This window comes from Amblyraja radiata, chromosome 4, assembly GCF_010909765.2.
Source record: "Amblyraja radiata isolate CabotCenter1 chromosome 4, sAmbRad1.1.pri, whole genome shotgun sequence".
NCBI lineage: Eukaryota > Metazoa > Chordata > Chondrichthyes > Rajiformes > Rajidae > Amblyraja > Amblyraja radiata.
Window position 1 is genome coordinate 35,200,129 of NC_045959.1, and position 22,452 is coordinate 35,222,580.

At 42.8% G+C, this 22,452-nt stretch overlaps 1 protein-coding gene across 1 annotated transcript in view; it reads left to right on the top strand.

Annotated features, from left to right (window-relative positions):
* Window positions 1-22,452, top strand: part of LOC116972556 (CUB and sushi domain-containing protein 3-like) — a 358,524-nt gene that overhangs the window by 125,632 nt on the left and 210,440 nt on the right. Inside the window, exon 3 of the mRNA XM_033020378.1 lies at window positions 21,749-21,956. Coding sequence (XP_032876269.1) covers window positions 21,749-21,956 — 208 coding nt within the window. The remainder of the gene's footprint in view (window positions 1-21,748; window positions 21,957-22,452) is intronic.

Here is a 22,452-nt window from a genome sequence, read left to right on the forward strand (position 1 = left end):
CGTTTTGAGAAAAGGCCAGTGCAGCTGATTTTTCTGGTCGCATCTGACCTCAGTAGGCTTTCATTGAAGTGTACAACATCATGACTGTATGGTGGGGGGGGGGGGGGATTATTTCCATTAGCAAAGGGGTAAATAACTGGAGACCAAAGACTTAACAGAAAGGCAAGGAATTGCAGAAACTACAATAATGAGTAAAACACAAAGTTATGGAGTAATTCAGCAGGTCAGGTAACATCTCTGGAGAACATGGATAAATAACATTTCGGCTCGAGACCCTTCTTCAGATTGATTGTGGGGGAGGGGGGTTGGGGAGAAAGCAGGAAGTGAGATGGAGCAGGACAAAGCCTGGCAAGTGATAGGTGGAGTCTGAAGAAGGGTGTCGACCTGAAATGTCTCCTTCTCTCCAGAGATGCTGCCTGTCCTGTTGAGTTACTCCATCATTTTGCGTTTACCTTTGATTTAAACCAACATCTGCAGTACTTTCCTACACAAGTGATAGGTGGATACAGGTGAGGTAACGTTGATTAGTGGAGGTGAAATGTAGAGGGAGAGACATTGGCAAAAGGATAGGCAGAGGGGCTGGAAGAAGGTGGTATAATGGGAGAAATGGGTGGATGGATGGCTCAGGAAAGTGGGGGAAAGGGAAGGGAAAGAATTCAATCATTAGGTTGAAATTGGTGGAACGCCAGTTTGACTTCTGCTTGGGTAGTTTACCATTGGCTGAATGAACATTGCTATCTGGACTACACTTCTTCCCACCAAACTTCCTGTAAGGACTCCATTCCCTAGTCCCAATTCCTCCATTTGCGCCGCATCTGCACCCAAGATGAGGTGTTCCAAACCAGGGCATCGGAGATGTCCTCATTTTTTAGGGAACGGGGTTTCCCCTCCTCGACTATAGATGAGGCTCTCACCAGGGTCTCCCCCATATCCTATAGCTCCGCTGTCACTACACATCCCCCTACTTGTAAAAAGGGCAGAGTCCTCCTTGTCCTCACCTTCCACCCCACCAGCCGTCACATACAACAGATAATCTTCCGACATTTTTGCCACCTCCAATGGGATCTTACCACTTGCCACAACTTCCCATCCCCATCCCTTTCGGCTTTCCGCAGAGACCGCTCCCTCCGTAACTTCCTGGTCAATTCGTTGCTTCCCACCCAAACCACCCCCTCCCCTGGTACTTTCCATTGCAACCGCAGGAAATGTTACACTTGTCGCTTTAACTCCCCCCTCGACTCCATCCAAGGAACTAAACAGTCTTTCCTCATCATAGGCTCCAAAGCCACACACAGCAAAATCAATAACCCCACTCTCACCATCGACGGCACCACTGTCTCCCCATCTCCCAAGGCCCGCAACCTTGGCGTGATCTTTGATTCCACCCTCTCCCTTGAGCCTCACATCCGCCATGTCATTAAAACCTCCTTCTTTCATCTCCGCAACATCGCCAAACTCAGACCCTCTCTCACACCTCCCGCTGCTGAAAGACTCATCCATGCCTTCATCTCCTCCCGACTGGACTATTGCAACTCACTTCTCCTTGGCATCAGCTCCACCACATCAACCGACTCCAACTGGTCCAGAACGCAGCCGCCCGACTCATCACCCACACCAAATCCTGGCATCACATCACTCCAGTCCTCAAACAACTTCACTGGCTTCCCATCTCCCACCGGATCACCTACAAAATCCTGATCCTCACCTACAAAGCCCTCCACCATCTGGCCCCCCCATATCTCACTGACCTCCTCTCCCCCTACCAACCCTCACGGTCCCTCAGATCCACATCAGCCGGTCTCCTCTCCTTCCACAAGTCCAACCTCCGCAGTTTTGGGGACAGAGCCTTCTCCAGGGCAGCTCCCAGGCTCTGGAACTCCCTCCCCCAACTGATCCGCAATTCTGTGTCCCTCACCATCTTCCAGTCCCGTCTCAAGACCCATCTCTTCACCTCTGCCTATCCTTAGCCCCACGTCCCCCTCCCTTTTCATCTGTGCATTAATTGCCTCATATTGTGTTTTGAATTGTATTCTGTCTTTACTTTGTGTACTAGTCATGTCTCTACTATTTATTTCATTCCCCTTACATGTTTTTCCTCTACCTGCTAAATTTTTGTAAGGTGTCCTTGAGACTCTTGAAAGGCGCCCATAAATAAAATGTATTATTATTATTATTATTATTTCCAGGTGCGGCAGAGGTTCCCTTACACCTCCTCCAACCTCATCTATTGCATCCGCTTTTCTAGGCGTCAACTGCTCTACATCGGTGAGCCCAAGCGTAGGCTTGGCTATCGCTTCGCCCAACACCTCCGCTCAGTTCGCCTTAACCAACCTAATCTCCCGGTGGCTCAGAACTTCAACTCCCCCTCCCATTCCAAATCCACCCTTCCTGCCCTGGGCCTCCATGGCCAGAGTGAGTCCCACTGCAAATTGGAGGAGCAGCAGCTGCTCATATTTCGCTTGGGCAGTTTACACCCCAGCGGTATGAACATTGACTTCTCCAATTTCAGGTAGTCCTTGCTTTCTCCCTCCTTCCCCTTCCCTTCCCAGCTCTCCAACAGCCTACTGTCTCCGCCTCTTCCTTTCTTCTTCCCCCCCCCCCCCACACACCCACATCAGTCTGAAGAAGGGACTCGACCCGAAACGTCACCTATTCCTTCACTCCATAGATGCTGCCTCACCCGCTGAGTTTCTACAACATTTTTGTCTACCTTCGATTTTTCCAGCAACTGCAGTTCTTTCTTAAACAATGCTTAGTTAATCTGCCACTTTGTGATTTGCCCATAGATTTGCTAGTTGGCAGAGTTATTCAAGGGGGGGGGGGGTTGAAGAAATTGATGTGTAGGAAGGAACTGCTGGATTAAAACGAAGATAGACACAAAATGTTGGAGTAACTCAGTGGGACAGGCAGTATCTCTGGAGAGAAGGAATGGGTGTCGTTTGAGGTCGAGACCCTTCTACAGTCTGAAAGTGGCGGTCCATTGAGTTTTATTATTAGCCTTGAATTTTAATCTGCAAAAATCATAGCCCGATTTTCCCATTCATGTTTTCAATGACGATCACTATTATGCATCCTCATCTTCCATCTGTGAACTGGTGTTAAACTTTATTGGAACCAGAGCTTATGTTTGCATCATTTGTGCCGTTGGTGGGCTGCAAAGGAATTTTCTTTTGTGGAGTAGAACCACAAATGGCAATTATAATTTACTTGAATACAATCATTAATATTTCAAAGACTTTAAATTTATATGATGCGATTTTTATGAAAATGTTTCTCTATATAAGAGAACGAAGATTCACAATGAATATTGATCTACTTTTTCTTAAATCACTGCTTCAAATTTTAGTTTAAGGCAAAAGAGCAGAATATTGAAACTTGTCATTGTTAGGTTTACTATTAGGTGCGACATTCAAAAGGTTAATTTGTTTACTATTTGAGCTGTAAAATTAACTGTTACCTCATTATTATGTAAGTAGAAGTGACACAGGTTTAAACCTATAGGAAGGAACTGCAGATGCTGGTTTAAACTGAAGATAGACACAAAAAGCTGGAATAACTCAGTGGGATAGGCAGCATCTCTGTAGAGAAGGAATGGGTGATGTTTTGGGTCGAGACCCTTCTTCAGACTGAATGAAGGTTGCCTGAAATGCATAGAATAGCAAAGGTCATTGGGATGTTGATGTCTGGCAAAAGTACCAGCTTGCTCCACAGAGGTCTGAAGGAGGTTTGCAAACATTTACAGCCTGACAGCACTTTTGACCGGTGTTCCCTTCCTACCTTCTGTATAAATCTCAGCTTTTCTAGAATCGGAGTGTCTGTGAATGGGACAAGCTGCAGGCAGATTGATGGCCCATTCAGACGGATACTTGCTGGTCAGCAGCGAATCATAATCATAATCATAATCATGAGTCAATAGTCAAGATTGTTTTATTGTCTTATGTCCCAGATGGAACAATGAAATTCTTACTTGCTGCAGCACAGCAGAATATATAAACATAATATATAATATAACAGAACTAAAAAAAAAAACAATAACAGTGCAATAATAATAATAATAGTCAATAATAGTTCATAGCTTATGAGGTTGTAGTGTTTAATAGCCGAATGGTTGTAGGGAAGAAGCTGTTCCTGAACCTGGACATTACAGTTCTCAGGCTCCTGTACCTTCTTCCCAATGGCAGTGGTGAGATGAGTGTGTGGCCAGGATGGTGTGGGTCTCTGGTGATGCTGGCTGACTTTTTGAGTCAATGACTCCGATAAATCCCTTCGATTGTGGGGAGGTCAGAGCCGGTGATGGACTGGGCAGTGTCCACAACTTTTTGCAGTCTTTTCCGCTCCTGGTCGTTCAAGTTGCCGAACCAGGACACAATGCAACCAGTCAATATGCTCTCTGCACCTGTAGAAGTTCAAGAGAATCCTCTTTGTCATACCGAATCTCCGTAATCTTCTCAGGAAGTAGAGGCGCTGATGTCCAGGAAAGATCGTGGGAAATATGCACGCCCAGGAATTTGAAATTTTTGACTCTCTCCACCATCGTTCCATTGATGTAAACAGGATTGTGGGTCCTCAACCTTCTTCTTCCAAAGTCCACAATCAATTCTTTGGTTTTGCTGATATTGAGAGCCAGGTTGTTGTGCTGGCACCATTTGGTCAGTCAGTCGATCTCACTTCTATACTCTGACTCATCACTATCTGTAATTCATCCCACAACAGTGGTGTCATTGGCGAACTTGATGATGGAGCTTGCACTATGTCCGGCTACACAGTCATATTTTATTAGCCAAGTATGTTTTGCAACATACGAGGAACTTCATTTGCCAAGTCAGTCATACAAATAAAAAGCAACAAGACACACAAAATACATTTTAACATAAACATCCACCACAGCGACAACCACATTCCTCACTGTGAAGGAAGGCGAAAAGATAATTTCAATTTCTTCACTTCTTCGTTCTCCCACGGTCGAGGGCCTTGAACCTTCCATTGACGGGATGTTCTTGGCTCCCGTAGCAGGTGATCGGGCCCTGCGCATTCGGGCAATCAAGCTCCCGCATTGAGGGATCTCAGCTCCCCGCGCCAGATGATCTGACCCCAGGTTGTGGCTAGTCGAACCTCATGTGGCTTGGAGCTTCCTGACATCGGTCTCTACCTGAGACTGTGAGCTCCTCGATGTTGCAATCCGCACGCCACGGTTGCATCGTCAATCCTAGACAAGGGATCGCAGACTCATAAGGTAAGTCCGCAACCCCGCGGTGGGGCTCAAAGTCAGTCTCGAGCCAGGCCACCAGGCGACCAGAAATATGATCCGGAAAACAATCGCATCTCTGGCAAGGTAGGAGATTGAAAAATGTTTCCCCCCTCGCCCACATCAAACAAACCAGAGAACATTAACATAAACTTTTAAAACACACTAAAAATAACATATACGACAAAAAGACAGACAGACAGTTGGCGAGGCAGCCATCGCTGATGGCGCCACCCGGTGGAAGAATGGAAAGCAGAAAAACAAACTCAATTTTTATTGTGGCGCGTAAAAGATGATAAAGAATGGGGTGTCACATGAGTCGAGAGTGAAATGAATATATTGTAAAGAAGCATTGCTAAAAAAGTTAACATCTTTCATAAATAATTGCTTTCATAGTTTTTAAAAATTCTGAGCCGGAGGAGATTCCAGATAGTTAAATTGGATATCCTGTACCAGAGAGATTGTTCAGCAATAGCTATGACTTTGGACATCATTAAAAGCACAGGTATTCTTAATAGAACAAGTCCTAACTTTATGATTATTTCTTGCCTGTGATAAGTTTGTAATTAGTTGAGGTTCAAAAAGTCAGTACATTCCGAATGTTCTCAAATGCAAAGACTTTGATTGAGGAGATAATTATTACTGATAGTAGCAAATTTAATTGCTTGTGCATGAGCAAGTGATGGTGCCTTTGTCACATATTATGAGCATTAATCTTAATTAGGTAATGGGGGAAAATGGGTTCCAATCTATAAAGTCAGTTGTCCATTTCCGTCCACAGATGCTGCCCACCTTGCTGAGTTCCTCCAACACTTTGTTCTTTGTTTGTGTTAATTACCCTTTAATTGGAGAAGGTGTAGTAAAAGAAATCCAGGAAATACGATGCAACTTTGTTAATAGCATGAGCTACCAACCCTAAAATTTCCTCTAATCTTTTGTACATATTAAGGGTGTTTATGCTTTGAAGTGCATTTGCAAAAGTTCCCTGGATTATCTGGACTGGATGCTGCATGCAAAATTCGCCTTTATCATTAAAATATTAAACACAGCTTAAAAGAAAGGAATGCAGCATTTACATTTTTCCAGATATTTTTTTTGATCCACCTGCCTGATATTCAAAGCAATTCATGCCTGGAAGTGTTTATGCTTATCTGTGTACAGTCAGGTGAACACAGAAATGCTCCAGGGATGGACAAGTAGATTGGAACCTTTTATAATGCATTGTAACCATTATAAATGCTAATTGTGGTTGTATTAATTAGTGCCCGCGATTTTTAAAAGAAAAGTATGGAGGTGGATTCTTTGCCTGATTCTTGGGACATGAAAGAGTTATATTTGAACTAATTCTGGACATTTTATTTATGTGCTGTAATGGCAATAATCGTTCAGATTATCCTCTCAGACATTCAAATTCCAAGTTGAGAGATATATTAGTCAAATGCTTCTGCCATCCTTCAAAAATCATCCCCAATTGTTGGCTCTGTGTCTTCAATAAGATGCTGTTGTACGAAAAATCAAATAGAGGAGTGAATTAAAAAAAATATCAATCATCGTTGAGTCTTGGAGTCAGAGAGCTGAGCCCTTCAGCAAAAGACCATCGTGGGCGGTCACAGTGGTGCAGGGGTAGAATTTCTGCCTTACAGCGAATGCAACGTTGGAGAAACGGGTTCGATCCTGACTATGGGGCTGTCTGTACGTAGATTGTACGTTCTCCCCGTGACCTGCGTGGGTTTTCTCCGAAATCTTCGGTTTCCTCCCACATTCCAAAGACATACAGGTTTGTAGGTTAATTGGCTTGGTAACTGTAAATATTGGTCCTAGTGTGTGTGTAGGATAGTGTTAATGTGCAGGGATCGCTGGTCGGCGCGGGCCCGGTGGGCCGAAGGGCTTTTTCTGTGCAGTATCTCTAAACTAAACTAAACAAAACCCCTTCCATGCCTACCAAGTTGTTGAATCAGGCGAGTTCCACTTGCCTGTGCCGAGCGCACAGCAATCCAAATCTATCCTATCCATATGCCAGTGTCTTTTAAGTGTCATAATAGTTTCTGTCTCCACCCTTCTTCTGCAGCTCGTTCCATATATGCATTACCTTCTGTGAAAACTTTACCCCTCGGGTCCATTTTAAATCTTTCCCCTCTGACTTTAAACCTATGCCCTCGTGTTTTTGACATCTCTACCCTGGGGAAATGACTGTGGCTGTTCACCTTATTTATGCCCCTCATGATTTTATACTCCTCTATAAGGTCACCATTCAACCTGTGCCCAATCGGTCCTTAAAACACAAAACCTCCAGACCCCACAACTTCTTTGTAAATCTTGTTTGTACGCTTTCCAGTTTAATGACATTCTCTCTATAAGCAGTGCGACCTGAACTGTACACAGTACTCCAAACGTGACCTCAACTTCTGTATTCAATACACTGTCTCACGAAGGCAATCATGTCAAATGCCTTCTTCACAAACCTGTCCACCTGTGGTGCCATTTTAATGGCTACTATGTACCTGCACCCTTAGGTCATTTTGCTCCACGATACATCCCAGGGCACAACCATTTACTGCCCAAGTCCTGCCATGGTTTGACCTACCAAAATGCAACACCCGAATGAAACTACATTTGATATTCCTTGGCCTAACTGGCCCAATAAATCCTATTGTAATCATAGATAATCTTTTTCCCTGTCCACTATACCACCAATTCTAGTGTACTCCACAAACATACCAACCATGCCACCTATATTCACATCCATAATATGAATAATATGGCGGGACTGTTAAATGAGGAAAGATTGAAAAGACTAGTATTCACGAGAGTCTAGAAGGATGAGGGGGATTCTTATAGAAACATATAAAAATTATAAAAGGACTGGTCAAGCTAGATGCAGGAAAAATGTTTCCAATGTTGGGCGAGTCCAGAACCAGGGCCACAGTCTTAGAATAAAGGGGAAGCCATTTAAGACTGAGATGAGAAAAAAAAATTTCACCCAGAGAGTTGTGAATTTGTGGAATTCCCAGCCACAGAGGGCAGTGGAGGCCAAGTCACTGGATGGATTTAAGAGAGAGTTAGATAAAGATCTAGGGGCGAGTGGAATCAAGGTATATGGAGAGAGGGCAGGCACGGGTTATTGATTGGGGACGATCAGCCATGATCACAATGAATGGCGATGCTGGCTCGAAGGGCCGAATGGCCACCTCCTGCACCTATTTTCTATGTTTCTATGAATTAATATGAATGATTAATATGAATAATCAAACAATCGATCCCCGAGGTACACAACTCATTACAGATCTGCAGTCTGAAAAAAGATAATCATCGACCACGTTTCCTACCTTGAAGCCAATTTTGTCTACCTGCGATTTTCCAGCATCTGCAGTTCCCTTTTAAATAATATAAATGGAGAAATAAATGGAATGTACATTTTTGATACCTGATATGATTTTGGCTTTCTATGACATAAAACAAAAGGCATTACAGCTTGTAGGAAATGTCAGGTATTTCTTTTCTCCAGAGATGCTGACTGACCTGCTGATTTATTATAGCTTTTTCTTGTCTATCTTCCGTTTAAACCAGCATCTGCAGATCCTTCCTACATCCTGTAGGACTGGTGTTTTCTGCGTTATATCTGTATTAATTAGTAACTTTAAAGAGTGATAAGGTATCAGAACTCTTTACTCTGAAGTGATGGAGAATTAAGTACACCACAGGAACAGGTCCCTCAGCCCACAATAGATATATTGGCCTATGGTGACCCTAATGTGCCAGCTAAAAAACGTGATGCCTTCCCCTTCTACCCTTCTATGCCCTGAGCTAATCTTGCACCATCGCAACCTTCTTAGGGGTCAAGACCTGATGAGACACAGCAAGGTCATGTTTCCCCTCCTGTAGCTTGTATTTCAGTGGTTCAGCGACTGATATTGCTGGCAACTAACTACATCACCGTTTCTCACTCCAATCTCCTCATGATTCAAATGTGTAATTTCCAAAGTATAACCACATTAGCCATGGTTAAACCAAAGATATTATAGAAAATCCACATGGTCACTGGGAGAATGTACAAACTCCGTACAGACAGCACCCGTAGTCAAGATCGAATCCGGGTCTCCAGCGCTGCAAACGCTGTAAGGCAGCAACTCTACCGCTGCGCTACTGTGACCGCCTGTTTGCCAATCTGGACTCGGAGGCTTTTGTCAGGCATTTAGTAGAGTGTCAGACCATTCTGTGTCTCAGCCCTGGATGCAGGCCCCACTCTGCTAGCTCTGAGCCATGTAACCAAACTCTGTTGCAAGCGCTCAACGCACATTCTTGGAACTGTGGTGTGCATTGTGATTGTTGGAATGAAATTTGAAATCCCTCCTCATATTTTATTTTAAGACTGGAAACTGAGGATAAAATCAAAGTTCGTTTTTGAAAATTCACCTTGGATAAGTTCTAAAGATCACGTTCCAATTTATCTGAAATTACATGGAAGCACGCAAATATAATTACTGTTGCAGGCTTGGGAATGCATGCTTTAAATTGTTTACTGAGATTAACAACTTGATCTTCTTGGTATCTGCTGCGAAATTTCCTCATCCCGATAAGGTTTGAGTTTTGACTGCAATACACTGGCAATTATAGTCACAGATTGAATCAATTTCCTTCAGCTGACAGAATTGGAGTAAGCAGGGAGTATATCAACCTAAATATGATCGGGTGCAGCAGCATGTATGGAGCAAAGGAAATAGGCAACGTTTCAGGCCGAAACCCTTCTTCAGACAGAAACGTTGCCTATTTCCTTTGCTCCATAGATGCTGCTGCACCCGCTGAGTTTTTTCCAGCATTTTTGTCTACCTTAGATTTTCCAGCATATGCAGTTCCTTCTTAAACATCAACCTAAATATCTTGCTTTTCAAACAATTTGGAGTAAAACATTTAAGTATCGAACCAAAATTTGCAAAAATAAAATTCATTTTAATATATTTTTTTATGATACTACCTTTATTTTGCAAAGGTATTCTTTCAATATAGTTGATTGACTAATGACCAATTAGGTATATCATTTTGGGAAAGGAAATTATTTTAGATAACTTGAGTGGTATATTTTATTATTGTTATTGTGAACTATCTTGTTGTTTCCACAAACTATAGTTACAAATGTATAACCCTTATACTTCGTACCAGCTGATTGTGTTTTCTGTGACATTTCTTGTGGTAGGTTCTCACTGTTGTCAAGCCTATAGTTCAATGTACCTAAAACTGCACCCATTCCTTCTCTCCAGAGATGTTGCCTGTCGTGCTGAGTTACTCCAGAATTTAGTGTCTATCTTCAATGTAGATGCTCTGGCTAACTTCCGTATGCATGTCACATGTTTTTTACATCCACATCGGTGCTCTCCAGCGCGCATTCATAGAATGCGTGGAAGGTCAAGTGTGGACATATTTGCCCTCCTGTTATATTCTTCTGCTCAGTTCTATATCCTCAAGTACTTCAATTACTATTTGATTGTTCAGCCCTAGCCTGACAAATTTGATGCCACCACATTCAAATGAATGTGTTTAGAGAGATACAATGTGAAAACAGGCACTTCGGCCCACCGAGTCCGCACCAAACAAAGATCACCTTTCCACTTGTTCTATCCTACATACCAGGGACAATTTACAGAAGTCAATTAACCTACAACCCTGCACATCTTTGCGATGTGGGATGAAACCATAGCACACAGAGGAAAGCCCACATGATCACTGGGGAGAACGTACAAACACTGTACAGGCAGCACCCAAGGTCAGGGTCGAACCCGAGTCTCTGGTGCTGCAAGGGAGCAATTCTACTGCTGCATCATAAGATTGTGACTGATCCATGTGGAAAAGATAATTGATACTGAGTGTTCCCTTTCTCACCTGTATTTTAATTATTATTACTGCTTTTGTTAATTTTTAAACATTGAATTCATTATGTTTAATCAAAATTAATGTATTCAATTACACATATTTCAAATGCTTCTCAAGGTCCCTGAAAATAAGAACTACTTGTTATGATGTCCTCAAGGTGGTCTGGGTGCAAGCTTTATTTACGCTGCCTGAGGTTTAGTTGCCACGTACAGGTCACTCTGCCTCATGAAACAACCACAGCACCATGGCTTCTAGGAATCACGTGGCAACAAGAAAATGTAATGTGCTGGGGTAAACTAGATTTGCCATTGTCTTAGAAATGAAAGGCATAGATAGAGTGGCTGTGAAAACAATGTTTCCACTGGTGGGAGAGTCCAGGACCAGAGGTCATAACCTCAGAATTAAAGGGCGCTCATTTAGAAAGGAGGTGAGGAGGAACTTCTTTAGTCAGAGGGTAGTTAGTCTGTGCAACTCATTGCCACAGAGGGCTGTGGAGGCCAAGTCAGTGGCAGAGATAGACAAATTCTTGATTAGAACGGGTGTCAAATGTTATGGGGAGAAGGCAGGAAAATGGGATTAGGAGGGAGAGATCAGCCATGATTGAATGGCGGAGTAGACTCGATGGGCTGAATGGCCTAATGCTACTCCTATAACATGAACTTGTGAACTTGCGAAAATTGACGGCAAACATATGGAAGACACTGTTGTAAGGAAAGTATCCAAAACTGACACAAATGATGATGGTGAAACATGAAATGATTACTAAAAAGATGAATAAACAGATGAAGACTGTTGGGTCCATCATGTTGATAAAGGCTCTCACTCACCAAACCTATACAATATGTACCATACATCCCCCAATCTTTTCCCTGCAGTTTTACCAATCACTTTACCTCATCTGATTCATCCAATTCTCCATTTGAACGTCCAGATTGACGTAATTAAACATCATGATTCTATGTCATAACTTCCCTAAGCGTGATTGATAGAGAATGAAGGGAGAAACAACATCAATTATTTGACAAGAGACAAGAAGTGGATAACATTTAAAGGATTAAAGATAGACACAAAATGCTGGAGTAACTCAGCGGGACAGGCAGCATCTCTGGAGAGAAGAAATGGGTGATGTTTCGGGTCGAGACCCTTCTTCAGACTCCGGTCTTCAGGTCTGAAGGAGGGTCTCGACGCGAAACGTCACCCATTCATTCTTTCCCGAGATGCTGCTTGTCCTGCTGAGCTACTTCAGCATTTTGTGTATACCTTTGATTTAAACCACCATCTCCAGTTCTTTCCTACACATTTAAAGAATGAATACAAAACCCTAATGTCCCACTTACGCGACTTTTTCGGTGACTGCCGGCACCCGTTACAGGTCGCTGAAAATGTTCAACATGTTGAAAATCCAGCGGCAACCAGAACAAGGTACGACTCTTTGGGCGACTACTCACAACCATACATGCTTCACCCCGCGACATGTCGCCAGGGTGTCGCCTGTATAGTCGTGAATATTCTCCTCAGTCGCCCAAAGAGTCGTAGCGTCTTTCTGGTCGCCGCTGAATTTTCAACATGTTCAAAATTTTCCCCTACCTGCAACAACCTATGACGGGTGCTGCAGTCACTGAAAAAGTCGCGTAAGTGAGACAGGCCCATTACTGGAAAAGGCGTCCAAAAGTATGGTTAACAAGAGAAGTTAATACAATACAATACAAATTTATTGTCATTTGAGCCTCAGTGAGACTCAAACGAAATTTCGTTTACACAGCCATACAAACAAAGACAATGTCCTACAGACATACACACAATTAAATTCACACAAACATCCATCACAGTGAACCCACTGTGATGGAAGGCAAAGTCTTTTCTCTCCCCTGCTCTCAATGTCTCTCAGGATATCCAAGCCCCAGGCGGGTGATGCTAAGTCCCACGGCCATTTTAGGCCGCGCGGGGCGATTTACGGCCCCGCTCCCGGTCAGAAAGTACAAGGTTGGAGCCCCCACGGGCGATGGTGAGTCCCACGGCCATGAACCCGGCGAGGTGATGTACGGTCCCGGTCCGGGTCGTTCCAACCCCGCGACACGGACTGGAGAAGTCGCGTTGCGGGAGCTCCGGGAAGCGATCTCTCTCTCTCCCCCCGGACCCGCGAGCTCCTGATGTCCCAGTCCACTGGACCTGCAGCTGCGTTGCTGGAGCCTCCGAGCCCCAGGAGTCGAGTCGCAGCAGCGAGTCACACCGCTCCCCACGTTCCGAGGCCGGCCAGCCCCACGATGGTGAGTAGTCCGCAGCTCCGCAGTTTCCCGAGCCCCCGGGTCGTTCAGGTTGGATGCCGCTCCACGGTGCTAGGCCCCAACGACAACGGAGACCCGACAGGGAAAAGGTTGGGTCTCCTGGACAGGGAAGAGATTTTAAATAGTTTCCCCCCCCCGCCCCCCACATATACACATTTAAAACCAGTATTAAAAAACACCAAACACTACATTTAACTAGACAAAAAATAAAAAAAAGACAGACAGGCTGTAGGGGCCGCTGCAACGGGTGAGTCGCGCCGCCTACGAAAGTAATCAATTAAGTCAAAATCTTTCTAATATTGTCAAAAACAACAACAAGGCTAAGTATTAGGAACATTTCATATTCAGCAAAGAAAGACCAAGAATTGATAAGAATTGGAATATTCTCTCGAAAGAAGCGTGAAAAAAGACCATGAAAAATGTAAAAAGGGAAAAAAGACATTGCAAATGTTAATGAGGGTCACTTGCAGCTTGGGATGGATGAAATTATATCGGGAAATAAGGGAATGACAGGGAAATTAAACAAGTGTTTTTTTGGTCTGTGTTCACAGAAGAAGATAAAATAAAAACTTCAGAAAATAGTTGTGCATAAAGAGCAGAATTAAATTTTTAGCAGTTTTATAAATATTCTTGGGACTGAAAGCAAATAAATCTCAACCTGGTGATCTGCATCTATATCCTTTAAAAGATGACAATGAAAATAGTGGATAGACCTGTTGTCATCTTCCAAAATTCTATGAAGTCGCGTGACGCTGAACAGAAAAAGACCATGGATAGACACAAAAAGCTGGAGTGATTCCGCTGGTCAGGAAGCATCTCTGGAGAAAAGGAACAGGTGATGCAAAGTATAATTCTTCTTCAGACTGAGAGTCAGGGGAAAGAAAACAAGAGATATAGATGGTGATATAGAGAGATATATAACAAATGAATGAAAGAGATGCAAAAAAGTAACAATGATCAAGGAAACGGGCAATTGTTGGCTGTGGGCTCGGTGTAAACGAGTTACACAGGTAATGAAATTCACCAGGACGATGATGAAACTAGTATGATAACTTGGGTGGGGGGAGAATAGAGAGACAGGGGATGAAAGGGTTACTGGAAGTTAGAGAAATCAATATTCATACCTTGTTTACACCGAGCCCAAGGTTCATCAAGGATCAGTCATGGGGCCTTTGGTGTTCATAATCCAAATTCATGAATTTGATGGGAGAAGGAAGTTTAAATTTCCCAGGTTTGCCAAGAGGATGCAGAAGGACTTCAGGGAGAATTGGTCCAGCTAAGTGAATTGGCCAGGATGGGCAGTGAAATATAGTGCAATAAATAGAAAGACAAAATATTATTTTAACTGGTGTGAGATCACACATAAACAAATTATACATAAATTAGACATAAGTAACACATAACATTTAAAAAAAAAACGAATGCAAAGTATAATTTGGCCCAATCTTCATTTAGCATGTAATTTCTGTCAATGATTGGATATCAGGTAATATGTGTACTTTAATATTGGTTTCTCATTCAATCCCCACAGTATTGTTGGCCTAAAATAACCTGTTTATTGATTTAATGTGTGATTCTGAATGTTTCTTGAGCTCAATCATCCACGATAAGTTTCTCTATTCTTGCCAGTCAGAACAGCAACATTCTTTGATTTCAACTGGCAACTAAGTAATTGAATTGAATGCCTTTATTGTCATTCAGACCTTACGGTCTGAACGAAAGTAAGTGGAGATGTCAGGGTTTTGTATAGGCATGAGACTGACTCTGCAAGAACTGGCTCAACAATTAGTCAAATCTTGCATCTGCTCCCAACCACAGATCATATTCTTGATCACAAATCAATCCCAACCCATACCTTGCTAACTTTTTCTTGTTTACATGCACATAAACATCTTTTCCTTATGTTAACTTTAGGACTATTCTCCATTTCCTTTTTCTTTTCCATCATCCTTTTACTTTGGAGTTATTCAAATGAGTCGAATCATATTATCTTTAAAAAAAATGTCATCATATTCTCTGTCTCCCTTAGGATTCAAGGGGCTCTTGCTTCGGTTTACCTACTTTTCCCATTGTGGGAACCAAACTTATAACTGACCTGCTCTTCTTTAAAGAACAACCATTTTTCATTGCAATTTGATCTGCCAATTGTTGCCATGGCTGGATCTCTGCTTAATCCACTGGAATTATCCCTCTTCCAATTAAGAAGCCCAACCTTGATTCGTTCCTTGCCTTTCTCCACTACTAATCTAAATCTTTAGTTTAGTTTAGAGTGACAGCATGGAAATAGGCCCTTCAGCTCATCGAGTCCACACCGACCATCGATCACCCGGTCACACAATTTTTATGCTATCTCAGCTCCGCGTCCACTCCCTTTGCACGAGGAACAATTTTCCGGAGGCCAATTAACTTACAAACCCGCACATCTTTGGGATATGGGTGGAAACCGGAACAACTGCAGGAAACCCACCCTGGAAAACGTGCAAACTCCAAACAGGCACCACTCGAGGTCAGGATTGAACTCGGGTCTCTGGTGTTGTGAGGCAGCAGAGCTACCAGCTGTGTCTCTGTGCCATCCTTTGATACGATGATTGATGTTCTCAGTTCATTCCCCAGAACCAGGTCCAAAAATATCCCCTTCATCAATGCATTGGCTACATACTTATCGATGAAGCTCTTCCAGCCACATTTCAGAAATTTAACTCCTTGAACTTTATTCTAACATGGAGCTACTGAAGTCCTTCACTGTCATCATTCAAGAGTTCTTGCAGAGTTTTGAGATTTGTTGGATACATTTTACAATGCTGGAAAAGTGCACACCCAGCGAGGCAATAAACTGTATTTACTGCCTGTGCTGGTGTATCGGGAAATAATTGAAACTAAACCAGCAATGAGATTGGCACCTGCATGCGATCCCAGAGAAAAGGAATAAAGCACATAAAATAATAGGACAGTTAGATAGCATTGTGGTTGGAAGTCACATTGTTTTGGATGGAAGTAAATTATAGGAGATTGCAGGACAGGTAAAAAACAGTAGGAATACATATCTGAAGCCTCCTGGCCAACAGTGATCCAATTGTCAACATTTCCAAATGAAAACAGCTGCTGTTTGAGAGAGTTTGTTGTGCACAAATTAGTTGCTGCATTTACTACATTGAACATATTCCATGTTTCAAAATTACTCGGTGATTTGGGAATCACGGTGTGAAATATATCGTATATCAACATGTATTTGTTTCTGTCATCCTTTTCAATGTCATGACATCCATTCTAAAGTGTAGTTCCTCCAGCAGGAAGCCTAATAGTTAGAAATTGTCCTTCATAAATAGGAAGTATTATAAAGTCTATGTGGTGTTTCAATGGTAAAACAAAACTTATAGTGTGCAACCCGTCTATAGAAGTCTGAAGGGTCTTGTCCCGAAACGTCACCCATTCCTTTCCTCCAGAGATGCTGCCTGTTCCTCTTATAACAGATGTCGGATATAGTGAAATATCAAAGCTGCCGACCCATCCCTGGATCCCACCGTCTCCCTGGCCATTTAGAGCCCTGCTTCCAACCCCACTCCCGACTCGCAAGGTGCACCAGTGAACCCTTAACCTACTGAAAGGAGTAATTCATTGGGTCAGGATCTCTGGAGAACACGGATAAGTGACATCGGGACTCTGATTCATTCAGCTGAGTTACTCCAGCACTTTTGGTCATTTCACGTTAAAACCCGGCGCCGATGCCGCTGGTCTGCAGCGAGCACTACTTCACCGGTTCACAGTGCTGTTGTTGTGACTCACGTTGAAGCCCCTGAGGACAGCACTTTCTTCAGTGTGTCCCCACCGACGGAGCGTGCTCGGTCACCTTGGGGCTCCCTTCCCTCTCACCAGCTGTCACTTCCAAGGTGGAGCATGTTGGCGTCTCTGAGGGAGGAGGAGGAGGAGGCGGGGGGGGGGGGGGGGGGGGGGGGGGGGTGAATGGGAGGTGGACGGGTGGCGACCCGAAGAAAGTGCTGTTCCCGGGGTCTATAGCGTGAATCGGTGAAGAAGGGCTCGCTGCAGACCAGCTGCATCGGCGGCTAGTTTTAATGTGAAACGACACAAAGTGCTGGAGTAACTCACTCAACTGAAGCAGATATCGTGACCTGCTGAATTACTCCAGCACTTTGTATGCTTTCTGCGGGTGAAGAAGGGCTCACTGGTGCACCTTGCAAGTCGGGAGCGGGGTCGGAGTCGGGGCTCTAAGCGGCCGTGGAGACGGTGTGAACCGGGGATGGGTCGGCAGGTCATTCCATTCACATTCAGTTCAGTTCACATTTCACTTTTTAGGTGTCTGGCACTCCATGGCACCTTAGAGACACGGGAGGGGTGTCATTAGTGGGCCAGCGGTGTATTGTTATTTCATTATCTCGTGACCTCTATTAGTCCAGAGAAAGGGATAATCTAGAAAGGCTGTGTAATCGAGGGTGCCGGAAAACCGGTTTTACATAGAAACATAGAAATTAGGTGCAGGAGTAGGCCATTCGGCCCTTCGAGCCTGCACCGCCATTCAATATGATCATGGCTGATCATCCAACTCAGTATCCCGTACCTGCCTTCTCTCCATACCCTCTGATCCCTTTAGACACAAGGGCCACATCTAACTCCCTCTTAAATATAGCCAATGAACTGGCCTCAACTACCCTCTGTGGCAGAGAGTTCCAGAGATTCACCACTCTCTGTGTGAAAAAAGTTCTTCTCATCTCGGATTTAAAGGATTTCCCCCTTATCCTTAAGCCGTGACCCTTTGTCCTGGACTTCCCCAACATTGGGAACAATTGAGATTCAGATTCAGATTATTTAATGACCACACAGTCAAGCTGGTGGAATTCATATTCAGTACAGGATGTTACACAATAGGCTGATTCCCGTCAAACATAACATAAAACACAAACAACATACAGTATGCAGTACATGCACGAGGTGGCTTTGTGATATTATCATAGAGTGTTCAGAGTTCGAATTGCATATGGATAGAAACTGTTTTTAAATCGTGATGTTTTGGCAGGCAGTGAGCTGTAACGCCTCCCTGAGGGCAGCAGGTGGAAGATGTGGTGAGCTGGGTGAGAGGGATCAGAAATGATTTTCTTCACCCTTGACACGGACCGTTTGAGATTGAGTGATTCTATTGATGGGAGGGGAGTGCTGATGATTTTGGATGCTTTGTTGACAATGCGCTGTAGTTTATTACCGGAGTGAGTGTCTAAACTGTTGTACCAAACTGTTATTGATGAAGTGAGCATGCTTTGGATGATGGCTGTGTAAAATCGGATTAGGAGATGTTTCTTCACTGAACTTCTTGAGCTGATGGAGAAAGAAGAGTCTTTGGTTGGCTTTTTTATAAATGTGATCTGAATTGATTTTCCATTTGAGGTTATTGCTTATGTGAGTGCCAAGAAATTTGAATGAGTCACAATCTTCCTGCATCTAGCATGTCCAACCCCTTAAGAATTTTGTAAATTTCTATAAGATCCCCTCTCAATCTCCTAAATTCTAGAGAGTATAAACCAAGTCTATCCAGCCTTTCTTAATAAGACAGTCCTGACATCCCAGGAATCAGTCTGGTGAACCTTCTCTGCACTCCCTCTATGGCGATAATGTCCTTCCTCAGATTTGGAGACCAAAACTGTACGCAATACTCCAGGTGTGGTCTCACCAAGACCCTGTACAACTGCAGTAGAACCTCCCTGCTCCTATACTCAAATCCTTTTGCTATGAAAGCTAACATACCATTCGCTTTCTTCACTGCCTGCTGCACCTGCATGCCTACTTTCAATGACTAGTGTACCATGACACCCAGGTCTCGCTGCATCTCCCCTTTTCCTAATCGGCCACCATTTAGATAATAGTCTGCTTTCCTGTTTTTGCCACCAAAATGGATAACCTCACAATTATCCACATTATACTGCATCTGCCAAACATTTGCCTACTCACCCAGCCTATCCAAGTCACCTTGCAGTCTCCTAGCATCCTCCTCACAGCTAACACTTCCCCCCAGCTTAGTGTAATCCGCAAACTTGGAGATATTGCCTTCAATTCCCTCATCCAGATCATTAATATATATTGTAAATAGCTAGGGTCCCAGCACTGAGCCTTGTGGTACCCCACTAGTCACTGCCCGCCATTGTGAAAAGGACCCGTTTACTCCTACTCTTTGCAGTCTTCAACCTGCACCACTGATGGAGGCATGAAGTTCAACAGTAAGTTTTTTTTAGCAATTGGCTTAATGTTTTAACCAAAATGAAGACAAATCTCATTTCAATTGGACTCTGATTCAAGAATTAACGCACATCACACTGGGTCTTCAAAGTTGTATAACATATATTAAAGAAAATATAAAATTCTATTATGGAATCCATCTCTTGATGATTTATAATGGAAGTGACACCAATTGATGCGAACTAAAGCATTGACCCTGAAGAATACGTTTATTTTATTCTCTGGTGTGATGATCCATTCAGAGTTTTAATAATAAAGATTTATTATTGGTTCTATTGGCGAAGAAGAATTTTGTTTATAGCTCATTATATTTTTGTGGTTCTATCAGAGGCTTGACAGTAATAGAAGATCATCCTTTTTACTGAAGGTCAGATTGTGGTTCTTTGGGGGGAAAAGCACGAATAACCCAGTTTTACATATTTCTCCTGCATTTCAGCAAACAGCAATTGCTGCCTTGGTCGTCTATTTACTTTATGAATGTATTTCATTTTGTCCCTGATTAAATGGATATCCATCTATTTCCTGCTAAGTGATATGTTAAATAAAGAAATTATATTTCATTTGCTAATTAAATGCATTGTTAAATGCAATTAGTTGTTGAAAACTGGGTGACAGCAATAAACAATATTCAATTAAGAGACATGCAAAATTGTGATTAGTTTCAAATATTTGAATGCTATAGGTACTATTCTGCATCTGAGAATGGGCCATGGAGTGAGAGTCATACAGGTTCCATGATGATAAGGATATTAGACCCCCATGCAATGTTAACTCCTTCCAAAGGTTTAGAGCATGGGCTTGTCATGACCCCAATCAGCACATAATGATGATTAAAACCTGAGGTGGTACTTTAATGATCAGTACTCCAGTGGTGGAGGCAGATACAAAAGTGGTGATTTAGACACTTTCAGAACAGCACATGGATTTGCAGGGAACGGAGGGAGATGGATCATGTATGGGCAGATGAGATAAGTTTACCTTGGCATTATGTTCAGCACAGACATTGTTGGTCGACGGACCTGTTCCTATGCTGTACTGTTCTATGACGTTAAATGCCCCTTTAAGTATATATGCTCACACATACTTTTGCTAACAGGAGGGATTGTTTACTTCCAGAGAAACAGAACTACTTACAGGTTCATCAACCACTTACAATGACTTTTTCTTTGGCTGCAGCATACAGCAAGGATACAGCAAACCTTTGGTGCTTTCTGTTGTTGACATAAATTCCAAAGGCTCCCCGAGAGTACTACGCCACGTGTTAAGGCAGATTTCATTGGTTAGATTTCTGCACAAAGTTAGACATGGTATACAAAATGTGCAAAACACCCAATGGGTCAAGCAACACCTATAGAAAGAGTTATTATTTCAATTCTGAGAACTATCATTGGAACTGCAGATAGACACATAATTCTGGAGTAACTCAGCGGGACAGGCCGCATCTCTGGATAGAACGAATGAATGCCGTTTCGGGTTGAGACCCTTCTTCCAACTCAAAATCAGGGAGTCTCTATTGTGACAGAGTCTGAAGAAGGGTCTCGACCCAAAACATCACCCAGAGATGCTCCCTGTCCTGCCGAGTTACTCCAGCATTTTGTGTCTAACTGATTTAAACCAGCATCTGCAGTTCCTTCCAACACATCATGGGAAATGTTCTGATCAAGGGCTTTAGACTTGACATACCAACTGTTCTACTTTCCGCAGATGCCGCCTCTCCTGTTTCCAGCACTTTAAAAACAATTCAGATTTCCAATGTACGCAATCATTCATTACACCTGAACCTTGGTTCATTCTGGACAAATCGCTCCTTAGCCTTGACCTAAACACTGGCAACTAAATCTGCTCAGTCCGGGCCCTGACATACCCTTCCTAAATTTCTCCAATTCTTTCTTTCCTTTTTTGGGTTAGTCTTATTTATTTTCTCAGATCACTTATGAATATTGATAGATGGAGCAACGTTGAAGGGGTAAACAGCCTATCCATACTTTTATTGCATTATCATTATGCTTCTATAAACAGCTGGGATATACTTATGTAAAGGCACTATAGAAACATATTTTGTTATTACATGTCGGAGCTCTCAGCTAACAAATGACTTTCTTTTCCTAACCAGCTGAAGATGGATGTGGGGGAACTCTGCAAGGATCCAGCGGCATTATTTCCAGTCTGAATTTCCCTGGCGAGTATTACAATAATGCAGACTGCACCTGGACAATCGCTGCTGAACTTGGGGATACCATCTCACTCATTTTCACAGATTTCCAGCTTGAAGAAAAGTATGATTACTTGGAAATTGAGGGATCAGAGCCTCCATCAATATGGTAAGTGAACAATATTTCCAAAACAAAAACGTCTTTTGTAATAAAGTTGCATCTTCTGACAGTTATCTACATATGTTGTTCTCTGAAATTTATTTGACCTTCTATGACTCACAGGATAAAATTAGTTTATACCAGATAACAGTGAACTTGCACTGTGGGAGAGAAAGTTAATCAATAAGAATAGATCTAGAATAGATCTATTCACCTTCAACTGAAATTATAAATCAAAGGTTTAGCATTTGGATCAGGTTTTAATTGACTTGTCTTATTATTTTGCTGGTATTCAATGATCTGATAAACATCAGTATAATTATTGTCAGAATATTGTCTGACACGGGTTACTGATTGCAGATGATCAGCCATGATCACAATGAATAGTGGTGCAGGCTCGAAGGGCCAAATGACCTCCTCCTGCTCCTATTTGTTATGTTTGTATGTTAAGACTCATCTTTTGCAACATCTCTTCATCACTAATGAAAAAAATATATTCTTATTG